Genomic DNA, 26,784 nt, shown 5'->3' with positions numbered 1-26,784 from the left:
AAAAAAAAAAACAACCAAATAGCAGGCTCTGAATTACAGACTCAAGAACAAAGGATCTTCTGCAATATTTTGCTCCTAGTCCACACGTATTTATCTTCACTTTCTTAGTATCGCCTCCTTCCATGCTTTTATCTGCTTGACTAAAGAGCATCTTGCTATCAGAAACATTTATCTCACGTAGGTACCCAGGGTACCTAGGGCAAAAATCCAGATTTTATATTTGAAACTTCAACCTCAGTACAGTGATATGGATCTAGTTATGCATTTCAGATTAGACCATCATGGACTAATAGAAAGCAGTCTAGGGAACAGAAATTCTCTCCTCCCAGCTACCTGCTCTACAGATACATTATATTACTCCTGCGCTACTTCTGGTTGTAAATGAGGGCACAAAACTCCCATTTTGATGAGATGGCAGATGAGATGTGCTTTTGTTGGTAATAGCCTACAGCCTTGAGGGCACAGTGTTGCTTAGAAGGTCTGAATCAGGCATTCGAATTTCCCTGACTCATGACCCTGATACCTGAATATAACAACTGGCCACGCATGCAGGACTGGTCTCTTTGAGAACAGATGAGTGCTCAGTCATTAAATTAGGACCACGGCAATGCCAGTCAAAACTAAATCAAACACTTACAATCAGACTAAAACACAAAACACTTCATACCGTTCCCTTTAAGTAAGTGCAAATAGTTTTTCTTCTCTACACAGGTGAAGATTGGAGACTCTTAATTACAGCTCTTGGCAGGAGCTATTTCTTTACTCACCTTTTATAATTGAGTTCCACCAACATGACACACACCACATTGTTTTTCTGGAGGATGAGAACCGTGATCCTCCCAAGCCATAAAAGGCCAAAACAAAAAAAGATCAATATTTTTTTCTTTTTCTTGCAGTAAGGCCTGTGTTATACCTGAATTTTTAATAGCGCTGGAATTAACACCACTCTGCATTGACCTCTGATGCTTTCCAAAGAAGACAAAACTGAATAAAGCCAATATAAGACTTAAATCAAGAAATAACCTTTTTCCAAGACTGTACTTGACTATGAACCCTAATAATTGGATAATTGACTGAATGACGGACAGGCATCCTCTGTTGGACTGAAACAACACAATTTCATAAGGCAGACAAAGACAGGTTTTGTGATCAAACTGTAGTTTGAGACAGAAGGGAAGTGAGGAAGAGGAACCAGATGTGTTTTCCCTGAGCAGCAGAAGTCCTCTCTGCAACTTCTTTCCCAGGTGAGGAAGGAGTGGGCAGGAGTCAGCTGGTGGTGCAAGAGCATCAAAGCACTATGTGCCTAAAACAAACCTACCGCTGCAGCTGCCCTCCTGGAAGGGTTCCTGGGCTGACCCTTGCATGCATTTTTTCCTTCGCCCTGAAAGATTGTGATGCTAAAAGAGCATATTTCAGCATTCTCTCCAGATGTCACTCAGTGCTCTCTGGACTGTGAAAAGATCTTGTAATCCAGACTGGATAAAGTGGAATAAAGCTTTTTACTTTTCATTCTACCTCCTATCTTTGTATATCAGAGTTTTCTTAATGTCATATGCACTGAACTGTTGTGGCCTTTGTCAGAAATCCTGTCATTATCTGATATTCTATTTTACAATCTATTGCATTCATAGGAATTAGTGAGAATCCTAGCTTTAAAAACAAAAACAATGAAAAAATAAAATATTTTAGAATTATGGTTTAATAATATCTCCATAATCTTAATAATCAGAAACTAAAAAAAAAATAATAATAATAAAAAAATCAAGTTATAAAAAGAGAAAAATAATTATAATTTAAAGCTAATTGCAGTGCTTTATCCCCACTCTCCATTCTTAATTTATAGGAACATTTATGACTGGCTAGGCTGCATATATTAATTTCAGATGAGTAATGTTTTCTAAAATTACAACAAAATTAAGTTCAGAAATTGCACATCTAAATAGAGTTTGCCTCCAACAAATATTTAGGGCCGTGAGCTGGTGCCTTGCCAGATAACTCCACAGAAATCAACTACAGTGAGAGATGTAATTTGCTCCCTCAACATTCCATGCATATACAGGAACCAAGCAAGGTTCTTTCTAAACAGAACAGAAAGATGACATAAAAATAAACACCAGAAATTGCATTACAGGACCAAATTATTATTTAAAAATTAGCCATAGAAATAATTGACTTTGAGATGGGCTGGGTATGAGGCGTGAGGCTTTTCTACACAGCAATTAGTTGCAGCGACTAGTTCGCAAGAAATTAAATTAAAGTCATAAACCAGGACAGGCATTCATTTATAGGAATATCATCTGAGACATTATCCATTATTTACTTTTATTTAAAGATCCGTGCATTTATTCCTGGAAGCACAGCAAGAGTATGGCACTAGGTGAAGGACACAGCAAATCACTACACTCCTTGTTCCTGTGAGTCTCGGCTAAAAGCATTACATTTTCATATTAGTTTTTGCTATTTTATAGTGCTCACTATGATGTAGTAATTGGAAACAGCATGCAGGCTGCCAATGATCTTTAGGTTACTAAAAACTGAGAATGCCAGAGATTCAGTCCATACTGAGTAAGCATTTTGACTACTGCCTTATATACATTTTTCCTCTTGAAGCTTCTGAAGGTCATCATGGTTCGGCTTCTGGAGCAACGCAGTTGCATGACAGAACACATAGTCTGTATTGTACTCTGGTTATGAATGGCCATTGGCAATGTAAGGAAGCCCACAGCTAAGCTTATGTTTAGACTGAGCTTGTAGTAATGCAACTGAACCTACTTCTGCAGGACATTAATGGATCAAAAAGAGATGCAAGCTCTTACAAAAGGTAAAGAAAATTTTACTGTTTCCATGCAAGTTGATACCACCCTCTCATGCTCATTCTCCTGTATTTCACTCACTCACACAAAACCCCAAGCTCACAAGTCTGTGTTCAAGAGATCAGTCTCCTTTGTGCAGCAGGGAGAGCAAGGGACTATTAATTCATTAAACCTCCTACAGATTTACAAATTGCTTTTGAAATAAAGGTTTTGTACAACTTTGGAGTCCACTGTCTTCATGAAATGGTCCATGCTTGGGTTCACTGCACCCTTCCTACATCCCCCTTGCTCTGACTCAGTCAAGGCTGTTGCTCCATGTTTGTATTTCTTTGTGTGTCTGCCAAGAATATACTTACCTGAACAAGTACCATCTCCTTCACAGTAATACAACAGGGAGTGATTTGACAGGCATGCCATGCTATGCTATGCTATGCCATGCTCCTCTCAGTAGAGTGCAGGGTCCCCCACAACAAGCAGTCATGGTGTGATCTTTGCAGCATGCACTGACTCTATGTTCAGAGACTCAGCTGCGAAACCAGTGCAAGGCAGGGTACCAGCAGCCCACCTGCACTTGCTGCTTACTGTGTTGTCACTGAGATCCAAGGAGTGATGGAGCCAGTCAAACACCTGCAGATGCACACCAGGCTATCTACCAGAGCCAGAAAAGACCAGGAGGAATCCAAGGGGATATTAAGGGTCAGGGTTCCCACGTGCCATAATCCTTTTCTCTAGTCTTTCAGGTATCACCTTGATAAATCTGCTGCTCCAGTAGCTGGAGAATATGATAAAACACTCTGCGGCAAAATTAGATGGAGATAAGCAAGATCTAAAAGGGAGGAAAGGCTTTTGTGACTAACCCCAAACGCACCCCAAGTTGGGAATACCAAGGAATCCCATACTGGGGTATTAGTCTGCTGGTGCTTCTGGCTGACCTCCTTCATCACACTTCCCCAAGAACATAGAAGTAAACACAGAACAAACAAAAAGTAACCCCTTCCAGATAAGGTCTCTTACCACCTCTATTTTTAGGGTTTAATTCCAAGTTGTGCTTCCAAATGGTATTACATAAATATAATATTGAGTTAAACAAAATGAGCCTGACCTCTGACTCCATGTGAGTTTTCAAGGGAAACAACAATGCAAATGAGAGCATTTCCATCAGCTCTCTATAGAAATAAAACACACCTCATATGAAAATGAAACATAAACAACTGAAGCAACTTAAAATAAAATATATGACATTTCCAACAAATTTACACTTCCGTATCTCCTTAGAAGCCTTTCTGATACAATATCCTGAGGGACTTTTCACAAAATATAATTGATATGTCTCCTATACTTACAAGAGGTTTGGGAACAGTGAGAGGAAAAAAGCAACAAGCTCCTTTTCTAATGGCAGCTTAATCTTCAGGTGAGATTATCAGCTCTGGACCAAAGTATCTGGACCTTACCTAATACTGGCTATGGAACTGGAGGCTTTATGAGAGTGTGCATGGAGCAAGCTTTTCTGTCAGCTGTGTTTCCATCTTCTATGAACCAGTTACGTTAGTAATAATAACAAGCAAAACGACTGGGTTCTTCTTACCTTAAAGATCAAAGCATTTCTTCCACTAAAATACAGCAATTTCCGCTACAACAGTTCCAGCCATCAGAGACTTTCTTACTGATGCAGAAGTAAGACTATTGTAATGATAAAAGCAGAACATTTTCAAAGCTGACCCTCAGCAGAAGCAGGGGGACCATTTGCTGACCTGATAACTGGCCTCCCCACAGCAAAGATGCTTCTGTAAAAAATCAGGGACTATTGGGGCACACTGTAATGGGGGAAGAAAGAACAAAACTCATTAAATGCTTTTTACAAAAGTATTTCACTGTGCTTTCCAGCTCTGAGTCTTATAACAGCCCCTTCACTCTCATAGTCAAGATACGGAAAAACATACCCATCTCACATACGATCTCCAGGGAGGTTTGGGGATTTTGTTTTCTTTTCTTGTGTGATGCCAGAGCTGTCACAAGTCTTAATGAGAGAGCTGATCAGTCTGCCAAACCTTCAGTATGCATCAGAGAACAAAACAGCCTTCGCTCAACTAACAGCCTGCTATCAGCTTCCACAGCTGCTAGGGACAGTAGGAAAGTAGCAGTGAAGAAGAAAACCTGAGAGAGCAACAAGCAAGAGCTTGTGAATGTGGAATTTCACAAAACATTTGTTCATCAAGCTTGGCCGTTTGTTTTTGTTTGTTTCATGTGGGTTTCTTTTGTTTTGTTTCGTGAGAAGCACAAGTGAGTATTCAGAAGGGAGGCCAGTGGGTAAGGAGGGTGGAAGATATATGTGGCTCCTGTTTCTTGCTCTCTGGATTGCCGGTATTTTACTATTTCCTCTTCCCTCCAAAAGGGAAAAGAGAGATGTACTTTATGTGTTTTATGTGTTTTATGGGCCATAGTCTATCTGCTGACAGATGTTGGTAGAAGATCCCAAACATTTCCAGAGTTAAAAAGGAAACCCTGGTGAACATAGAGCAACTTTGAGAGTTAAGATGAATAGACTCAAGGTCCTGGTAGACAAGTAAACAGTACGAGCCTGAGTTTGAAACTTTCAGCCCACTATATACATTTCAGTGAATTGAGAAATCACAATAACTCATTTTATGATATAGCAAAATCGCAGTGATAAACTCAGTACTGGTATAAATAACATGAGCTGCAGCTGAGCATATAGATGCCTCAGTAACTCATGGAAGCAGCTGAGAAAGGAACGTGCTTCTAAAACATGATCAGCTGTATTTGGATATTCCTATTAAACGTTTCAATAATAAAATAAAGTAAATGCAAGTATTCTTGTATTTCACAGAATCACAGAATTGTAGAGGTTGGAAGGGGCCTCCAGAGACCACTAAATGATGGTGATTCTAGTTGAACGCTCTGAGGTTTACACATCCCTTCCTTTTGACATATAAGTCATTAAAAGCACTTCTGCTGATCTGAAATAGGCTTACATTACACAGGCTACTTCAAATATCAACAATTCACTCTGAATATAAGTAAACAAACCAAGAGTTGTTTACTGAATGCCTGTAATTCTTTTTCTTTTGCCTATATGACTTGCAGTCACGAGTCCATTAAGAGTAGGCAATCTTTCCCTTCCCAGAAGAATTATCTTTCTATTTGGCTCTAATGGGGGTAACAGTTTAATTCTGACGGCACTTGAAAGAAATCACTAAGAAATCACTGCTGCATCCAAGCCTGCTGGGACAAACCTGACAGCAAACATTATGGGTCCTGTTCAGTAAATCTTTCCTGCTCTTATCTCAGCAGGCATTTCCCCGTTTTTTCCTTTTTATGAAATGCCTTCCCTTTTGTCTTCAGTGCTATCTTCAGTACAGATAGTAGGCAGTAGTTTTAATAGTGAAGAATTACCTTTTTTTCTTTCCCTGTCACTGAATATAACTAAATGTGTATATGTTGTGCATTAAGAGTGATCTTAATTCTGGGCTGTATCTTGTGATTTATGCTTCTGTGCTATGTTATTAATACAACTGCCTATCAACCAAGCAACAAATTATTCCAAATGGCATAAATATAGCAAAGAATTCCCTTCTGCATCTCAGTGATACTTGCTGCATGGAAGCAAGCAAACAAACAAAAATACTAATTTCAGTTTCTCTTTCCATACATTATTCAGGGCTCCTTTCAGAATTCAGCTTCCTAAACAGGATGCCTTCACATCAGTGTACTTACTCAGCTGCTTTTGTGAGTTGAATTAGAAGCAAAGTCAGCACTAGATGGAGCTCCTATACAGCAGCATCTCAGGAGGAGTCTAGGGGATTTGTGCACGAGAGAAACAGAGATGACTGCACAGTGTTGGTGCAGCAGGGAGATGCTCTCAGGGTGCTCAAGTACAAGGCAGCAACTCCACATCCATGCCTGTGTTGCCTTGCAGCACCTCTACCTCCTGCCAGGAGTGCTTCTTTGCTTTCCAAACAGGGAATGCACTTTGGCACCTTCCTTCATGCTGAGTATCTGCACAGAGGTAACACAAAGCATGGAGTCTCAGGGCTTGTCTACGTATGAGACACAGCACCATGTCAGTGAAGAGGTGAAATTACACTGTTTGATAGCAGACAGGGAGTCAAACTTCCACCAGAGCATGTCCAGCTAGTTTTCTTCCTAAGATACTTTGGTTTTTCACTGGGGTTGATTCATTTTTTCTAATAACTAGCTATGACAGTCAATAACCAGTCATATATATCTGCTAGTTTGAATACCATGTCAAGATATATAGACTAGCCTCCACACTGCCCTCAGGCCAGGATTTTCTTCAATTGTTTTACTACCCAACAACATCATGTGCTACAGAGGTAAAAAAAAAAGATGGGAGAAGGCTACTCCAATCCCTGCCCCTCCTGACTTTGCCACCAGAAGGATGTGCAGTGAGAATAAGGATATTCTCCAGTCCTTAAAGCTCACAAGGATGTTAGAAGAGGAATTTTTTTGCTGCATTCACTACGAAGAGAGTTACAGCAGATTTCATCCAGTCAACAAGTCTAATCTGCAACATAGGATAGATTAGTAGAAGTTACACCAGAGTATATAACAGTGGGCATATAGAGAGATATGACATATTGGTACAAACCAGCATAGCTATCATGGAGGGACACCATGACTAAATAATTTATTAGTGGTCTTTGACAGTGTCATTCAGACAAGGTTGATCTATTTGATAAAGCCTACTTGGATTCCCATAAAGCTAGACCAAAGGCTCTTAGAGATAGTAAGCTGTCTTGCAATAACAGAGATCCTCACATGGATAAATGATCAATTAGAAGCAAGAAGTAAGGAACAGGAGAAAACAGTTTTCTCAGTGGAAAATTTTGGCCATCAAAGCCCGCTATGGATCTATGCCAGGCACAATGTTATTCATCATATTAATAAATGATCTCGAAAAGATAGTGAAGTTTTCTGACCATGTTATGCGAATAACTCAAAATCAGCAAAGCTGATTGTGAAGTACTGAAGCACAACCTCATGAAACTGAGTCACTGAGCAGATGAAATGCTGTACTGCTGTAAACTGCCATGTGTGAAGAAAAACAGTCCTAGCTTTAAATATGCTGCAATTGTTTCTGACTGAATTACTGCTATGGAAGGAGAATTATGATAGAGAATTTTATGAAAACCATTTCTACTAAGCACTGATGCTCAGCAGCACTTAGAAAAGTAGACATCAAGATTATTAGAAATGGAAAAAAAGAGAAAATAGTAGAGACTATCAAAAGGTGGATGGGAGTTGATTATCTAGTGCTTCTCATCATACAAGAATAGGATTTCCAAATGAAATAATCAGATTGCGGACTCAGAATAAACAAGCAGGAGAAGGTACTTTATTTTACACAGTAAGCTGGTACGTGGAACTCCCTGACATAGAATACTGTGAATACCAAAACTCTGTAGAGTTTCAGAGAGGACTCATTTTGGGAGATACATCCAGGAAAAACTATTGCACTCAACAGCACTACGTCAGGCATGGAGTCACTACATCACATATCACAGGCTGCTGTCAATGTATACCGTAACAATACCATGAAATATTGAACATTACTATCACTTTAAGTTTAGCATTTTAGCTTTGCTGTGAGACATTTTTGAAAGGCAAATGCTTAGCATGGATGTGCATACTCCTTTGCAAGGCACAACTTGCATTTAGTTATTAAAATGAGAAGAAAAAACAATTACAGAATAATAAGAGATTACCACCTGCTTGTAGCTACTATTAGTATTTCTTTCCCAAAGGTCTGAGTGTCCCCAGCCCCAGATAAGATACTAATGCTTAGAAAGCTCCTATTGTTCTCATCCTCAAATTCCTTGTTAAACACCCCTCAATGCACTGACTAATAGAGAAAAACTGCTATATGGAGCAACCAGATGGTAGTATGTCTACTTTCTGCTCTTATCACAAAGAATATTAAGCCATGGCTTTGTCTTCCCTTATAGCCTGCTTTCTACTCACTAGAAAAAAGCCTTTTTAAATCCCTACTGGCGTATTTATTTGGCAGCCCTTCATCCTATTCCTCTGATACAGTCTTTGCTTCTCACAAGGATTTTAAACAGAAATACACAATTAGTTTTACAAAATACATTCAGTAAAACAATCCTCAACATCCTCACACAGCCATTGCTGTGCACTCCTCTTTCACAGCCACGCTCTCTTTCTCTGAAAAGCCAGCAGACCAAAAATGTTGCAAAATTTGATAGTTTGGATAAAATTATGCTCCTATTACAAAGACCAGTATGGAGAAGAGTTGCTTCTGCACCATGGCACTTTTTCTAATGAAATCCTGCTGAGTGCACACCCAGACACTTGTGGATCACCTGAAGGACACAGACCAGTGCAAGCTGTGTGAGGAGTGGCTGAGGCCCCTGGGTGTGCTCAGCGCAGAGCAGAGGAGCTGAGGGGAGGCCTCATGGATGCTGCAGCTCCCCACAGGCAGTGGAGGAGCAGCGCTGAGCTCTGCTCTCTGTGACAGCGACAGGGCCCGAGGGAACGGCATGGAGCTGTCAGGGGAGGGGGAGCTGGGGGTGAGGGAAAGGGGCTGCACCACAGGGCGGTGGGCATGGAACGGGCTGCCCAGGGCTGTGGGCATGGCCCTGAGTGCCAGAATTCAAGGAACGTTTGGACAGAGCTCTCAGATGTAGGGTTTGAATGTTGGGTGGTCCTGTGTGGGTCCAGGAGTTGGACTCAATGATCCTTGGGGGTCCCTTTCATCTTAGGATATTCTATGGTTCCGTGATGATCCTAAATGCAGATCCAACAATACTCAACCATTGCATGTTCTGAAATTTTCATAAGGACTAGTTAAAGAGGATTATCTCCGTTTTTGTAAAATTCATACCATTTTTTAGCCGAAAGCAAATCTTGCCAGATGTTTGTGTGCTATTTTAGTACTATCTCAGAGGTTAGCACTAGGCCTAGGACAGCATTTAGAAATTTAGCAGTCAAAATGAAACTGATATGAATTAATTTATATAATGAACTAAGAAATTGTTAAGAGTCCTAACCTAGGAAAAAGCTTTATGTTGCTGTTGATGTTTAAAGATGATCCCACTATTCCTTATGAAAAATTTGCACAATCAACTTCGGTTGTTTTTTTTTGTTGTTGTTTGTTTGTTTGTTTTTCAGCTGGCCGTTTGGTCCTGAACAGATTTTGATTCTTAAAAACCCTATGAAAATAATTCATCTGAAAGAGGGTTTCAATCTACTGATGCATTCGAAGCCTGCATGATTGATCTCTTCTTTCCATGGAAAGTTATCTATTATTTCTGCTCTGGATTGCATTAGTGGAACCCATAGAAACAGTAAAACAATAGAACAAAACATACAGTGGAAAAAAGAAAAGTAGAAAATTAGCATATGATGAACATCTGCCTCTAACAAAACACTGCAGAGTATATATAAGGATTAACAGCTTACCCCAATGAGCCAGTAGTCTTTTGCATTGTGGCTGCCAGGCTTTCGTTTGTAACAGTGAAAGCTTATATTCAGTCATAGGATGGTACATCCAACGTACTGGTGGCTGTCTGTGAAATGGTTTTATAAACCACAAATTGGAGAAATAATATAACTTCATCACATTTTAGGAGGAGTCTTTGGATGAAGCTGCCCATAGCAATTGATCCTGAGGCTGATAAATGCGTCAACGCTCCCTTATCTGCCTGCCCTGATCCGTGTTGAGACCAGCATGTCATGAGGAGAGAGGAAGGTAACCAAGTCCCAGATCACTCAGGGGTCAGGGCTCAGGTAGTCCAGAGAAAAGGAGGCCAAGAGTTGACCTCACTGCTCTGCAGTGCCTTGAGGAGGGAAAGCAGAGGGAAGTGCTGAGCTCTGCTCCTGGGAATCAGTGGCAGAATGGGAACAAAGCACATAGCTGCACCAGGGGACAGTCAGCCTGGGCACTGGGAAACATCTGTTTACCGTAAGATTGCGCTAAACACTGGAACAGGCTTCCTAGGGAGGTGGTTGGCCTCAGTAATTTGCTGTAATTTTTGGTTAGTTGTGACATGATAAGGCAGTTGGACTCAAGGACCCTTGCAACTAAACTACTTCTATTCTATCTTATTTTCATTCTGTTCTATTCTAATTCTAATTCTACTGTTATGCTATGCTAAGCTATGTTATGCTATGCTGAAAATAATGATGGGATGTCAGTGGAAGGGAGCACCTGCCTGGAGTGGTACTCCTGTGTGTTCGCTGTCTACAAACCTCAAATGTTCACCTTGCCTGTCTCAGTTGTGGAAAAAAAGAACAATAATAGCAGTCAGAGGTCATTTTCATTTAGTATTCTGGAGAAACAACAAAACAAAACAAAACAAAACAAAAAGCCACAAACTCACAGACCTTCCAGCAATAGGGGGTATTTGGGTTATTGGATAATTTAAGTAGTGATTCATTTTAGCTGTGAAATCATCAGAAAAAATAAGAAGCCTGTGAATCAATAGAGGCTGTAGCTTATTAACTTATTAGACATTTATTGAATCTCTGGTTTCAGAAATGCTTCTAAGCTAGTGTTGATCCCTAGAAAAACACAGATCTAAAAAGAGCAGCTCCAGCTTTGAAAGAAACGTGTTTTTCCATATCAGCACAATGGCTTTGTGAACTACTGTAAATGATTTCCTCATCTTAATAAATATTCTTTATTAGAAAAGTGGCAGACATACTAACAGATAATAAAAACCTCGGTGGTTACTTCAAATAAAACGTATTGGCCACTGACGAGAAAAAAGCAGAAAAAATGAAATTGGTAGTTATTAGCCATTACTGTGGCATTATTCGGAACAATGCCAACAGTCATGTATCTCCTTTATCACTGAAAAGCCAGTAGGTTTTCATTTGCTTATTAGACTGGAAGATGTAGCATTCTGCTTAAATGCTTCCTAAAAGAAGTGGACATTGAAAATAAATGTCATCGGTTAAGAAAACACCACTAGCTATATAACTTGGTTTTAAATAGTCAGAGATAATATCCACTCCCTGGTAGGCTGCAGGGACTTCAGGGAAGTTCAAGTTTTTTAAAAAAATTATAGAATTCTGGTCAGATGGGATAGCACAGAGGTCTTAAGAATTACCAGAGGTTATTAAGCACATAATTAAATAGAATATGATTGAGTAGCCTTTTACAAGCAAAGTCCAGTGGTCTCCAGTGTACATTTTCTGACTGAATACTGCTTATTTACTGGGCTGTAGTTAAATTCATTTTACCCACTGAGGCGGCAGGAAACCAGGTACATTTTAATAGCATATTTCTTCACATAGATGTGTCCTGACTACGGACACAGTTGTTTTCTTCTTTCTCCAACAGTGATAGAAAAGTAGCATCAGACACAGCATTACCTGCGTTAATGCTGTGACCTAGAATTAAAGAACAGAGTCTGCAAATGCACATGATTAAACCCAGCTCTGACAGAAATGCTCTTCCATCATCTCAAACACAGCTTGCAGCCCTGAACTTTTATACTCATTCATAACCAGAATAATTTTGCAAGAAATTTGATGTGGTTTTTCTTCAAGTTCCTTCCATATCTGTATGTAAAGAGATTTTATTTTGCATGCTTCTTTGCATGAAGTCCTTAACATTCTGCAATACATGGGTACAATATAGAGCTCGGTACCAGAACCAAATACGTGCACTGAATCACAGGCATGACTGCTTGATAAACTAGCTTTAAACACAGGCAGAAAATTGTAGTTACTTGCACACACACAAAAACAGACTTTGTGCATGTGCTGAACATTTCTTCCAGAACAGAATTTGGCATCAGAAGGACAGCTGATAATTATACTTAAAAAAAAATCCAAGGAAATTATTCTTGCAGAATTCTACTGTTCTTCTGTTCCTTCTTCCAGGGACACACACACAAGATGCTGCACACCATTCACTTTTGATATCACTGCAATGCTTTTGTTGTCTATCTTTTGGTCAGGCATTAGGGGAATAGACTCTAGATTATCACACAACAAAACACAGCCGAGACTCATGATGATTCAGTCTATGTGTGCCTGCTGATGCATGTTGAAGGGCAAGCAGGGATCAATGACCTGTTCAGAGTATGCTCTAGCTCCTGTTAGAGCCACATGCTTCCATTTCCTCTGTGCTGTAAGCTAGGAGCCTGGAGGAGAAGGGAAAACAGTCCCACTGGAGTTAAGCTGGAGCTGAGCTGGGACTGCCCAGTCCAAAGGAGGGAGAAGCAACCATGCTTGATAATACTTTGTATTATATGACTCCTTCTATAACTGGCTTTCTAACATTTTCGCTTGAACTGACTCCCTGTTTGTTTCAATTGCACATGAAAACACAAAGGTCATGCTCTCCCAGTTATCTGTAGGCAGAGCAGACAGCATTTTCCCTACACGATGAATGTGTGGTCAAGTTTTGAAAGGAGATGGGCACCACTTCAGGGAAATCTCATAAATGTTTTCCAAAAATTCACTTTTGGGCAACTATTCCAAGTGATTTCAACAGGGACGGTGTTTGATGCCTGGAGGAACTAGAAATAAATTAAGAGGTAAACACGACATCCAGGAAAAGGATACAACGCTGAAGTGAAGAGGGAACTATAAGAAAAAGTAAGAAAATGACATAAAAGCCAAAAGGAGCAATAAGCACCCAGGTTGTGAGGGCCATCTCATGGCTGCAGAAGGGTACAGAGCACATATCCACCTCACCATCCTCGGCTCCTTTCAGAACTGGTGGAGACAGAGTCACTTCTATGACACAGCTCATATCATCCTAAAGAGAACTTTGCAGGTACATCAGATGATTTGCATGCTGGCAGTGCAAATTTGTTTTTCTGTTGATTATGAAAAAAGCCTGAGGGATTGGAAAATGTCTGGTTTTAGTGAGATGATTTCCATCTGTCTCTAAGAGGTTCAGCATTTCATGTTTCCATGCAAATATGGGTTTCAGAAGTGTATTTAATAATATGTCCTGAATAAGTAATTTTGAGCTTCCATTTAGTGTGCTTTGTAACAGATATAAGGTGCATGAAGTTACACAGAAAAAAATAAAAAAAACAACGACCAATTGTAACTCTATACTAAGATCAGTAAAATCTTCCAAGTAATGACAGTACTTCTCCTTTTCTAGCACTGTGAGCACAACCTTTGATGTTTTCCAATTAGAGAACCTTTTCCTTGCTCCTTCCTTTGAAACAGTAAATTATCTCTGATATCAAACAGCCACGTAGGAAAGTTTGCATTAGGCGCTGTTGACTGCAGGCACAACAGAATCTGCTTCAAATAGAGAATATTTTTTGAGTTCTGCTGGAGAACTAAGCTTTCAACTAAGCTTTCTTAAAACTTACTGATCGTTGGTGCTTGCTATCAGCTTTTTTTGTTTGTTTGTTTGTTTCTTTTAAGTAGAAATACTACTTTAAATCCCATTAGCTCACTTGGAAAAGCACCTATTCATGTTCAGGTGCCAAATAAGGAGCTGTTAAGAGTGGTTTCACACTGGGAAGAGATGAGAATCAGTCTATCAGGGCTCAGGCAACTCCAGGCTCGAGTTCTTGAACTCAAGGGATATAAAGCTTTTATCCTTGGGGATTAAAAACAACGCAAACACAAACAAACAAAACAAATAATCACCACCGTATCTCTTCTCACAGAAGAGCCGCTCACTTCACTTGGGATTTCAACTGCAACTCACAAGCAAACAGCTCACACTATGATAGATGTTTGTACTTCAATTTTAAGTGCCTTTGTTCAGTGCAGTAGTCTAAGACACAGCGTATGAAATCACATCAAAATATTCAGAAGAAAATTATTCATTTAATGTCACAAGGAGGCTGAACTTTAAAACAAACCCATGAGCAGCTGTTTCTCACTTAGTGTGTTCTTTGGAAATTTACAATATCAATCAATAACTGCTTTAATGTGATTGAAAAGTTTATCTGCCCCCATGTTGGATATTACAGGCTTTCTAAAAAGGCTGAAGTCCTCAATTAGATAAGACATCAGTTTATCAATAGTCATAAGGATATATTTGCAAACTTTGCTTTAATTAGAACAGGTTGAAGAGCACAGCCCAATCTTGTGCAAAGGACAAGGACGTGGCACTGTGCGGAAGACATCGCTTCACATCAAGCAGCTTTCACAAGCAAACCACCTGTTGCTTTAATTATTGTGAAGAATAATGTAGAAAGAAAACAGCAGACATCTAGAAACATGAGCTAAGAGTTCAAGAGTCACAAAAATATCACTGTTAGTGATGCACCTCAAAACTTTCCAGCCACAGAATCCAATGCTGAATTTTCTAGGCTGGAGAAAGCTTCATTTTTAACACAACTTATCATAGAATCATAGAATTGCTCAGAATTCTATGGAAAAGACCCTCTGCTAAATCATGTCCCTGAGCACTACATCCAAACGGTTTTTAAACACATCCAGGGGTGGTGACTCAACCACCTCCCTGAGGAGCCTATTCCAGTGCTTAACAACCCTTTCTGTAAAGAAGTGTTTCCTGATATCCAACCTAAACTTGCCCTGGTGTAACTCCAGTTCCTTCAGTCTGTCCTCGTAGGGCATATTCTCCAAGCCCTTCACAAGCCTCGTTGCCCTTCTTTGGATCTGCTCCAGCACCTTAATGTGCTTTCTGTACTGAGGTGCCCAAAACTGAACACAGTACTCAAGGTGGGGCCCCACTAGTTCCGGGTACAGGGGCAGGATTAGTCTATGTAATACTTTATCCTGATATGGCATAAAGTAGAAATTCTGAAAATGAACTCCGGAAGTCATCCATACCCAAAGTGTGCCTGTCCTACATCTTTGGGAAGTCTACAGTGGTGCAAATATCTTGGGAAAAGATTAAATTTTTCTCAAAGCTTTCATCTGTCCAGAAATGTGAAGTGTTTAATAGGGCATTGGAGGCAGTATGTGTGAGATGGTCAAAGCTGCACAACAAACTTACTGTTGGGCTGGGATATCATTTTGTTTATATATGGTCTCTGTGGGAGTGTTTTACTAAATAATGTATTTTTTCTAAATTAAAGTTTAATGCTGAATCATGACATAATATATTTAGCAATTAGTTTTTCAGCCTGCTTGCAAAGTTTACTCAAAGTTCACTCAGGAACGTATGTCCTGCGCCTGTGTCCCTTTCCATGTTCACTTGAGTGTATAGCCGTGAACCTGTCAAACTTTGTCTAAGTGGTGGGTAACAAGGATGAGTTCAGAAAATCCATCCATTTCCCCAACTCGGTGACGTGCAGTTTCCACTGCAGTGACCTAATTGATGGAGCTGCAGACACGCACAAGCACCAGGGGATAATCATTTATGACAGGAACAGTCCATGTTTTCCCTCCCCTAGTTCCATCCCTTATGCTCCCCCAAATGAAATCCCAACAGCTCTTGTGCTACTGAAGCAAGCCTCATGATATTTACTGTTCTCCTTAAAATCCACATTACACGCTTATTGATCAGCATCTGCACTGCCCATTAGTTTCTAAACCATCTGCCTTCGGAGAATGGTTTGAAAGCAGAGGTGTGGAAATCAGCAAGCAAATAAACAAAACACCCACGCTTTGTCCATATTTTTTCCATTGTACCCATGGCAACTCCCTGGTACTGGTTCTTGATTCATGATTTTTAAGTGCCCAGGGCAAGCAATGAATTACCCAGTAAAGACTAATTCCACGGCAGCTCAGTTCCACAGTAAGCGATGTCAATTGCACTGTGGATTCTGTAAGGAAGAGGATCAGATCTGCTTTGCAGATCACCCCCCAGGGAAACATTTATGTGATTTAAAAAGAGATAAGACACTTCAAACAAAAAGGAACAAAAGTTCCTTTTATACTGCAGCCTTTTATATTGTAGCCATTATTTTGTATTATTCATAGTTGTTGCAATTACGTTTATAAGTCTAATCCACTTTGTCGCTCACAAGATATCCATAGTGATCAAGACAAAGGCTGTGATCTAAACTGGACTACATTGATGTCAGAAACTCATCTTGCTGACAGATATTTATTTCCTTATCTCCTATGATTACACTGTGAGGTCTTACACCACCAGCTTAAGATACAGAATATGCTTACTTTTCCTCCCCTCAAGTACCTGAATCACTTTGCTAAGTTTTACGGAAGACAAGGAAAAGAATGAAGATGTTGCTTTTGATAATTTCCCTTTACCATAAATATCTGAAAGTCTCAAAAAAGGGAAAAAAAAAAAGATTCAAAGCACATACCTCTTTCAGATCATTTTCCAAATACTGTGAAAAAAATTAACCATTCCCATTAGCGTGTCCCTAAGATGTTCAGGTATTCAGTGCTCAGTCTGTAGTGCTCAGCACACACATGAGATGCAAAAGAATCATACACTTAGGAATTTTGTTTTCAGGCACCGTGAAGAACTGAAATGCTATCAGCCTGCTGCACACCTGCATTTGCTCTTCTTTAACATGTATTAGAGTTCACAATTTCAAGAAAATGTATGAACAGTGGTATTTATCTACAGATATAAGCTGTCCATAGAGATGTGTGAATGTTAAGCCACCTGCTAGTACTATTTGCTTTTACTCACGTTATTTTCCAGAGAACATTTTTTAATTACAATTCTGCAGGAACTTCTTCAGCGTGCCCTTTATGCTCTATTACTTGTGAGCGTTGCAAGGCTTTGCAAAAGGAATTGCGAAAGAACATCTTCAGCACTGTTAGGAAAAGTTTCCATGTGCACAGTTCAGGAATTGCCATCAGTCAGGCAATCCCAGCCAGCCCAGCCACTCTGCTAACAAATGAAGAACCAGTAAGTGGAGCTGAAGTTACCCTTAGCACTCTGGGTTTTGTGCTTTTGTTTGTTTGCTGCTTCTTTGTCAATCTAACCCATTATTAAAACTGCACCAGGCCCTCTCACGTGAACATGGGTGTCACTGCAGCAAGGAAACCTGCCATTCATCTGATTTTTACAGTAGATCTTAAGAATCAATCCACAAGCATGTCCCCCCAAGGGAAGCTGATCCTTTTGCTATTTTAAGTTTGCAGTAACTGGGATGGGAACACACTGGTATCCTGGTCAAAGCAAACAAGCTCAAAAAGACAACTTCAACATACGTTTTTCTCATCCCCTAAGCACATACCTTTCTTTCTCCTCACTTCAAGTGTTATCTTGCCATCCCTTTCCTTAATAATAAAACATGAGGGTAAATTAGAGGATGGAGAGAACCCAGCCCTAAACTTTTCCTCCCTGAGAAAACTAGCAACTGAACCGTTCAACACTATGTTCTTCCTGCTGTTATAAAGACAGAGCACCAAAGGCTTGGGAATATATCCAAAACCCCTGTGCCTCCCATGTGAATATATTCTACAAAGTTACTTTGAGGAAGCTATTTGCTAAAGCTCCAGACAGCTAAGGGACCAGGAGTCTTCTTCAGGGCTCACAAAAATGGAAAAAAAAACCCACATTATTTTAGATCTGCACAGATTAAAACAAACCACCACCCTCCAAAACAAAGCCAAGGTGTTGCTGATAATGGAGCTTATTTTTGGATACCTGAAGACTGTGCTTTTATGTTAAACAATTTTGGGCAAAGCAGGAGCTTCCCATGGGAAACTGCCAGGTTGAGATAGCTATTAGTGAAGCACAAGCTTGTGGAAGGGAAGGGCACCAGACGAGAGCACACTGTTGGAAACAGCAAGAGTTTACAATTCATGTAGAAAACAGGGGTTTGAATCCGCATTCTGACTGTACATCAAGGGTTGATGAAGTGCTGCTTAGGCCAAAGCACCAGTACAAGACGCCCCAGCATCAGTGGGAGAAGACCCTTGGGTGTACTCAGCCCTGCCCCAGTGGCCTGGAGGCCATCAAAACAAGGGTGTAGAGCAAGATGGACTGGGTCCTGCAGTCTGGGTGAGAGCCACGTCTAGACGGACAACCACAGGACAGTTCATGTCTTAGCAGATTTTGATATAGGAATAAATGCACCAAGCGTTGCTGTTTGGTGGTACAATGATAAAAATGATCAGCCACCTTGGAAGGACAATGGCTGTTGTCTGACTGTTCTTTTTTCTGTTTTATCTTTTTTATAATTTAAATAATATAATAATTTTAACTTAAGAATGTAAGTCTAACACAGCAAAAGCTTGTTGTGGGAAATGTTTTATCTGGACAGAAAAAAGGATGCAGAGACACTATTTATCTACAGCTTTGATGCACACTTTGAGTATTCCTGACATCTAGTCCCATGACTTAATTTGAATCTGCATTATGTAATTTTCAAATAAAGATTTTGCTTTGGGGGAGAACGGAAAACATCTAATGATAAAAACTGTCATTATCTGGGACAAAAGGGAATTCATGTTGTAGATCAATAGATAATTACAAATGACACATGGAGGACTTTCATGAGGCTTTGTTTGCGATAGAAGCAGTGCTGAAGGGACTGTTTACTGTTGGCACAGATTTTCTTGAAAAAGAGGAAAGTACAATGTATGTTCACACACTCTGTTCTAATTCCTTATTCCACAAGGAATTCCTCTTTGTAGATGCCATTTTTAGCTCTTAAATAAGTCATTTAAAGAATTGAATATGTTAAGGAATATTTATCAGCTCTCTGCTATTTTATAAAACCTCCAGTTAAAATGTTTTACACCATGAATTTCACTTCTGTTTTACTGTAACAAGGAAACCAAAGCATTGCTCTTTTTAACCATACAGCAGCTAACTCACTCAGTTGCTTTATTCACCTCTGTTGAAAAGAATAGTATAAGAGAATTATCATTGAACTCTTACCAAAGCAGGAATTGACAAAGCCATACCACCTACAACCATGCTCCCCTCCAATCCACTTGCCATGGATGTTAGATGCAAAACTCAGGGTAGTGCCTGAGATGCACACTAACATGTCACTGATACTGATGTTCAGGAGAAGCATGTTGACAGGGTTACGGAGGGTTTTAAACTTGCAGAAGAGGATGAGGACAATCAAGTTATTCAGGAAACCAAAAAACAAGATAAATCCAAGAAAAACAGCCACTACTGTGTGCCCATTTCGTGACAGTCCAGCTCTTGGCTCAACAGGATCTGTAGGTGCACCAAAGCTCAGGTTATATGTCCAAGTGTGGTTCATTTCGGACTTTGCCACAGCCAGGTGAGGGCAGAGACACCAGGCACCCTATGCTGAAGTCCTCTGGCAGTTTCACAGAAGCATCCCCCATTACAGGTCAAATCATTTCAGGATTCTTGCAATCTTCACTCAGCTGAGGAATATTTTCCTGCATTACCTTTCAGTGGTCAGATCTGCGTGGAGCTCCAGGGCATGAAAACCGAGCATTGACCTCAAATTCATCTTTATTTTTAAAAAATTGGATCATGTTAGATGAACTTTTTTGACACTCAGACTGGAAGGTGTCTTTAGAGGGTGCTTCAACATGGCCTCCTTCAGAGCAAATGGGAAACCCTCCTACCAATGGCAGCTACTGTTGTTTCTTCTAATAACGTGCATCTCTGGAAAAAAAAAAAAAAAAAGAGAGAGAAAATGAATCACAGAATCATAGAATCGTAGAATGGCTTGGGTTGGAAGGGACCTCAAGGATCATCAATCTCCAACCCTCCTGCCACAGGCAGTGCCGCATATTTCCATATCTAATAAAAATGGTAAAAACAGAACAACCCTTTCCATATTAAGACCAAAGTTGGTATATGATTTAATTACAGCATCTCCTTCTTTGAACTTCAACAGAAATTTCTCAGTCTTTTCAGTTTTCACTCTGATTTTCAACAAAAATATCAATTTGTGGAAGTTCCCTTGGCTATTCTAAACATTTCTTCCTCAGTTCTAAGTTTAGAATCATAGAATCACTCAGGTTGGAAAAGACCTTAAAGATCGTTGAGTCCAACCACAACCTAACCATACTACCCTAACTAACAACCCTTTGCTAAATCATGTTCCTGAGTACCACATCCAGACGGTTTTTAAACATATCCTGGGATGGTGACTCAGCCATCTCCCTGGGAGCCCATTCCAGTGCTTAACAGCCCTTTCCATAAAGAAGTGTTTCCTGATATCCAACCTAAACTCACCCTGGCACAACTTGAGGCCATTTCCCCTTGTCCTGTCACCTGTCAGCAGTGAGAACTAGTGAGACTAGTGAGACTAGTCCCGCTCTCGCTGTAAGCACTTTTCAGATACTGGAAGAGAGCAATAAGGTCTCCCCTGAGCCTCCTTTTCCCCAGACTAAACAGCCCCAGTTCCCTCAGCCTCTCCTCGTAGGGCATATTCTCCAAGCCCTTCACAAGCCTTGTTGCCCTCCTTTGGACCTGCTCCAGCACCTCCATGTCCTTTCTGTACTGAGGTGCCCAAAACCAAACACAGTACTCGAGGTGAGGCCTCACCAATGCCGAGTACAGGGGCAGGATGACTTCCCTAGTCCTGCTCACCACACCATTCCTGATACAAGCCAGGATGCCATTGGCCTTCTTGGCCACCTGGGCACACTGCTGGCTCATATTCAGCCGACTGTCCATCAGTACACCAAGGTTCCTTTCCATCAGGCAGCTTTCCAGCCACTCCTCCCCAGGCCTGTAGGGTTGCTTGGGGTTGTTGTGACCACAGTGCAGGACCCGACACTTGGCCCTATTGAAACTCATACAGTTTGCTTTGGCCCATTGATCCAGTCTATCCAGGTCCATTTGTAGTGCCCTTCTCCTCTCAGGAGAAGCAGCCTTTAGCATGGAAAAGGCTGTTCAAACCTTTCTAGTAAAGTTCCTCAGAGGAGAAAAATGCTTGCAATACCTATCTTTCACCATAGATTCCCAGAGGAGAAATCTGTATCATCTTCTATGCCAAGTTAATCCACTGAGTGAAGTTTTAGTCTTGGCTAGAATTTAATTACAACCAAATTTTTAGAAGGAGAAAGTATTTCTCTGCCCAGAAAGAATAATTTCAAGTGCAGTCTCTGCAGCTCTCAGGTGCTTATAAAGGTTGGCAAAACTGCGATATCAATTCCACCTCTCCCACATCTACCAGTGGACAGGTGTTCTCCTTCATTATTTATAAAGCAGACAAACACCCAGAGCTTCACATCTCTCTCCCAACACAGACATGAATTTGTATAGCCACACACAGCGAATACGTGTGTGTATTTTGTGCAGCAACAGCAGCTTTGGATGTGGATGTGTAATGTGTGATGATGTGTAATGTGGATGTGTAACTGGTTAGCCAGCTTCCCACATGGTTGCAGGCAAGTTCTGCACCAATGTTGCTATAAAAATGGAGATTGGTATACATGTAGGAATTCCCACTGCTTGGAACAAAATGCGTAATACATAGCTGAAAACACAACTTTTCTTTTAGGAGACATAATTAGGCACATTTCAAAATGTGGCATCTTCTACATTACTCCTAACCATTGCTTTTTGCAAACTGTCTTGTGAAAATAAGTAAATAAATGATGTGTTAACCAATTGGAAAGATGAGAGCTCATTCGTGTTTACTGAAGATACAGAGGTTTGTTTTGCTTCTTCAATCACAGCTTTTTGACATGGGGAATGTCTGTGGCAAGTATTTCTTATTACTGTTTCCCTAATTTCACGAAGTCACTGTAGTAAAGATATTGTTGCAGTGATTCAGAAGATAATATAGACAGTCTGCCTTGTGATGGGTAAGTGATGAAAAATTACCTACATTTAGCAAACCTTCAGATTAGCCACTCAGAACTTGAAAAGCGGATGCTTTCTACCTTTACCCCCTCTCCTCCCTCACCCCCCATTTAGGAAAGACACAGTGATTTAGATTGGTGAGGGTCTCAAGTGTCTAAGAGGAAGAACACTTGAAATTCTCTCTCTACTATCATTTGTAGATTTCTTCTTTAATAATCCTCCTTATGCCCTAGCTATTACTAAACTATCCTTTTCCCATTATTTCTAAGACAATTTTATCTAATCTGTTTGCATGTGGCTGTTTATTGAGGAATTCAAGTAAGGTCAGTCATATCTGCTCCTCTGAAAACCATAATGCTGAATCTGGCTTCAAAATTTGGAGAGACTTAAGTCTGATTTACACAGATTAATTTGCACAGATGTAATTTTTTCCCCCAAAACTGAACTGGTTATGCCTAGATAATCTGTAGCAAAGATTACAGTGTGCCATCATAAATGTTTCTATTTGGGAATTACATTCACCAGAATAATCACAGGCCAAGGGTTTGAATTATTGCAGGATAATACTATCATTAAAGCACCACAGTTAGACAAAGGCTACAATCCCCTTAAAAAATATGAGTAACTTTATATACATGTATCTCTATTAAAATCAAAATATAAATAATAATATGTAGGTCTTTCATACACAGTTACTAAATATGCATATGTATGTTAGATGTTGTACTGAGGGACATGGTTTAGTGGGGAAATACTTGTGGTAAGTGGGTGGTTGGACTGGATGATCTTGGAAGTCTTTTCCAGCCTTGGTGATTCTACGATTCTATGCACATTCTTAAAAACATGTTAAACGTTCATATTTGCAGAGTGTGTAAAAAGGACATTTATTCTCTGGGCAGCATTCAGCTGACTGCAATTCAGTCCCACACCAAGTGTGAAGGCAAAGCCCAGATTTTTCCCCCTTATCAAGGAGTGTTGCGATTATCAGTGAGTGCTGTGATAGGACAAGGGCTGATAGCTTTAAACCAATAGTGGGTAGATTTAGATTAGATGTTTGGAAGAAACTACTTACGCAAAGGGCGGTGAGGTGCTGGCACAGCTGCCCAGAGAAGCTGTGGTGCCCCATCCCTGGAGACGCTCAAGGCCAGGTTGGATGGGCAGCCTGAGCTCGTGGGGGGCAGCCCTGACATGGGCAGGAATTAGAGTCATAGAATCGTAGACTCATTTGAGTTGCAAGAGACCCTTAAAGGTTATCTAGTCCAACTCCCCTGCAATGGACAGGGACACCTACAGCTAGATCACGGCGCTCAAACTAGATGATTTTGATGTCCCTTCCTACCCAAGCCATTCCATTATTCTTTCTCCTCTAATGACAGGACAGGAGCTTGCAAGGGGCAGCTTGCAATGCATCTGGCTTCAGTGCAATGGGTTATGTCCTAGTGTGCCCAGCATGGGCACCTTGGTGCTCAGAGAAGAGGGGTAGTGGCTAGTATATCAGTGTAACATATATTTTTATAAAGGTAAGACACACCCTGTGAGCTGAGACATGGTCAAACCACGTGGCCGTTTGAAACTGAAAGATGACTAAAAGAACACACTAAGGTATGGTCTGAAAAGTCTTGAGACAACTGAAGAGACAGGAGCCTGCAGAGGGAAACACCTGAAGATCTGGGCTGTGTGCAAGTCTCTTTGCAGTAAAAGAACTCTGTAGTAGTAAGAAGTGCTAAGGTTTTTACACCTTTGAATAAATAAGCCAAATTCAGATTTCAATAGACACCAAACTCCCATACACATCCCTTGATGTGCTACTTACCTAATTCTTTCTAATTCTTACCTAATATTAGCGTCTAGTTGGTGCTAACATGCATTCCTGAAAAACACCTGAAGATGGGCTTGCATGCTTGAAGTTTCACTTGTTTTCTTTCTCCTCCAGACACATTGCTTGCTTTATGGGGGTTGCTTTTTACCACACTGTCTTACGAGTGACCTGCTGTGCTGCCAGTCTCTGAGCTCCAGCAGGACACCCCAAACGGACCCAGTTTCTAGCAACCTGAGGGACATCCAGTGCCGAACCCCATCTAATCCTCCTAATTCTACTTGAATAAATACATAAAAGCTACAGTTGTATCTGAAACAAATAAATGAGCATCCAGATTATCTCCTTGAAATAGTTCACGTGGGACTGCCAACAAACCCAAAAGTGATACAAAACATACAGCCAGGTGAAACATGACCGAAGTTCATTTAATATCACCAGTTATTAAAAGCTTTGTTCGATAACCAATTCTGACATTAGTAATCTAAAGATACAGCAGAACAGACACCCATCAGTCCTTGCACTGCTCCCTGAAGCTGTCAGGAAAAAAGAAAAGTGTTTCAAAAGATGTTATCTCAGATGTTATATTCTGAAGATACAGGCACTGGGACTGAGAGTGTCCGGCTTATGTTCACACTTGTCAACACACATTAGTGTGAGCGATAACCTACAACAGTGAAGCTGCTTTTCCACCTCCTCTTTGACCAAAAATAAGCATTAACTTAAAAGTGTGAAGGACGTTTCAGCTTCAGGGGTTTCAGATTTGTTTTTAATGAACTCTTTTCTTTAAATGAACTCGTTTTTTATTTCTATTGGCAGGTTCTTGATCATCGTCCCTTGCAAAGTAGTGCAGCATGTCAAAAAAATGTTGCTTAATTCACTTTCGATGCTGAACAGCACATAGAATTGCATAAGATTAATAAAATCAAACTTCAAAATAATTCTGTTAAGAAATTACATTACTCTCTTACACTATATTTGTGTTATTCTCTTATGATATAGCTAAAAGAAATCACTTATGTATAGATATGCACACAGACGTAATCAGCCTGTTGTTAACATTAAAATCAATTTTAAGAGAGGATTTCCTTCATTTATGAACTTAGCTTTCTACTCAACAGTTATAATATAAAAAATATTCATAGTTATCTCAAAGAGAATCCCAGCTGAAATGTTACGAAGTGGGTATCCACTGCTGGACCCAATGTCTAAATTATGGGTATGTGGTGCTTAGTTTAATTGGGTGTGGGGGTGGAAGAACAGGACTAAGTTTAAGTTTGTATACACTGCGCCTTGACTTCCAGTGTGGAACTGCATTGTTTTTAATGAGAAGCATCCGCAATCAAATCACTTCAAATAGTTGTGCTTTCTTTTCAGATTTGAAAGAAGGAAAGTGGTATGGGACCTCACAGCACTGAAGACAACACTCCCATCTCTGACTGGGTCAGGCTGGACCAAGCTCTGAGCACCCTACGATAGCTGCAGGTGTCCCTGTTCATTGCAGGGTGGTTGGATGAGAAGACCTTTAAAGGTCTCCAACTCAAACAATTCTATGATCTCTTCTGAACTGCGCTTTCCGTGCCATAAATCACAATGCAGGAGTTGAGAAGTGGTAAAGAAAGAGAGGAGTCTCCGTGCTCTGGGAGTTTAGATATCTCTCAGCTCCCAGAACCCGTTGTCTATGTGATGACCTCCTGCATGCAGGCTCACGGACATACTCATAGCAATTTGCAGTTATGAAAAAGGACAAACGTGAGAACAAAAGCAACACAACACAGAATACACACCATGAGGTTCATCACCTTTGAGTTACAGTGTTGACTCGAGTGAAAATCCTGACTGGGAAAACAGCGTAGAAGAAAAGTAGAAGCTACTTTTAGCTGGTGTTTCAAAAACTAAAGCAACCCCTCCGATGTGCATTATCCCACCGAAATTCCTGTTCTAACAGCGGAGCACAAACTTTTGACACTTCTTTGTGGGAACGACACAGAAAAGCAGGAACCCACCTGCATCCAGCACGCAGAGCGACCACATCACATCAGCCTCCACCTGTGTCCAGCGGAGGCGGCGAGCGCAGGGCGATGCTCCGCGCTCGGGAAGCGGCGGCTGGCGGGGCTGCTGGCGGCACAGCGCTCGCTTTCCACGGGGTGTAAGCGGCGGCTTCGCCCCGCCTGCTGTCTCCTCCTCGTCCTCCTCCTCCTCGTCCTTTCCCAGGCTGGGGACAAAGACACGCAACTTTGGGATAGCAGGGAAGATAGCGGGTCGGGGGCGATGGACAAGGAAAGGGCAGCCAACACTGTGGGAGCCTCCTCCCCGCTGCCTCCTCCCCGTTATAGGGGTCTCCCCTCTCGTGCTCCTCTTCTTTTCCGCCTTGTGTTCTTTGCATTGCTGATCGAACAGGCGCTGAGTTACTGCGAGCTGAAACCCGTTTTTGGAAACAGAAATAGCACATGGCTTGACAGCTCTGCAATACTGTGCTTTCTGTTACTACTGCTGTCTACGACTGCTCTTTTGTG

General features: G+C 40.8%; 1 protein-coding gene across 1 annotated transcript in view; it reads right to left on the bottom strand.

The window, feature by feature from the left end:
* LOC771085 (pinopsin-like) overlaps positions 1-26,412 on the bottom strand; it is an 85,491-nt gene extending 59,079 nt beyond the window's left edge. Inside the window, exons 1-2 of the mRNA NM_001318431.2 lie at positions 26,275-26,412; positions 19,585-20,298 (exon numbers count right to left, since the gene is read on the bottom strand). Coding sequence (NP_001305360.1) covers positions 19,585-19,921 — 337 coding nt within the window. The 5' untranslated portion in view covers positions 19,922-20,298; positions 26,275-26,412. The remainder of the gene's footprint in view (positions 1-19,584; positions 20,299-26,274) is intronic.
* Between the last annotated feature and the right edge of the window lie 372 nt (positions 26,413-26,784).

This window comes from Gallus gallus, chromosome 1 (genome assembly GCF_016699485.2).
Source record: "Gallus gallus isolate bGalGal1 chromosome 1, bGalGal1.mat.broiler.GRCg7b, whole genome shotgun sequence".
Classification (NCBI taxonomy): domain Eukaryota; kingdom Metazoa; phylum Chordata; class Aves; order Galliformes; family Phasianidae; genus Gallus; species Gallus gallus.
The sequence above is the reverse complement of the archived record's forward strand: the minus strand, read 5'-3'. Positions and strand labels throughout refer to the sequence as shown.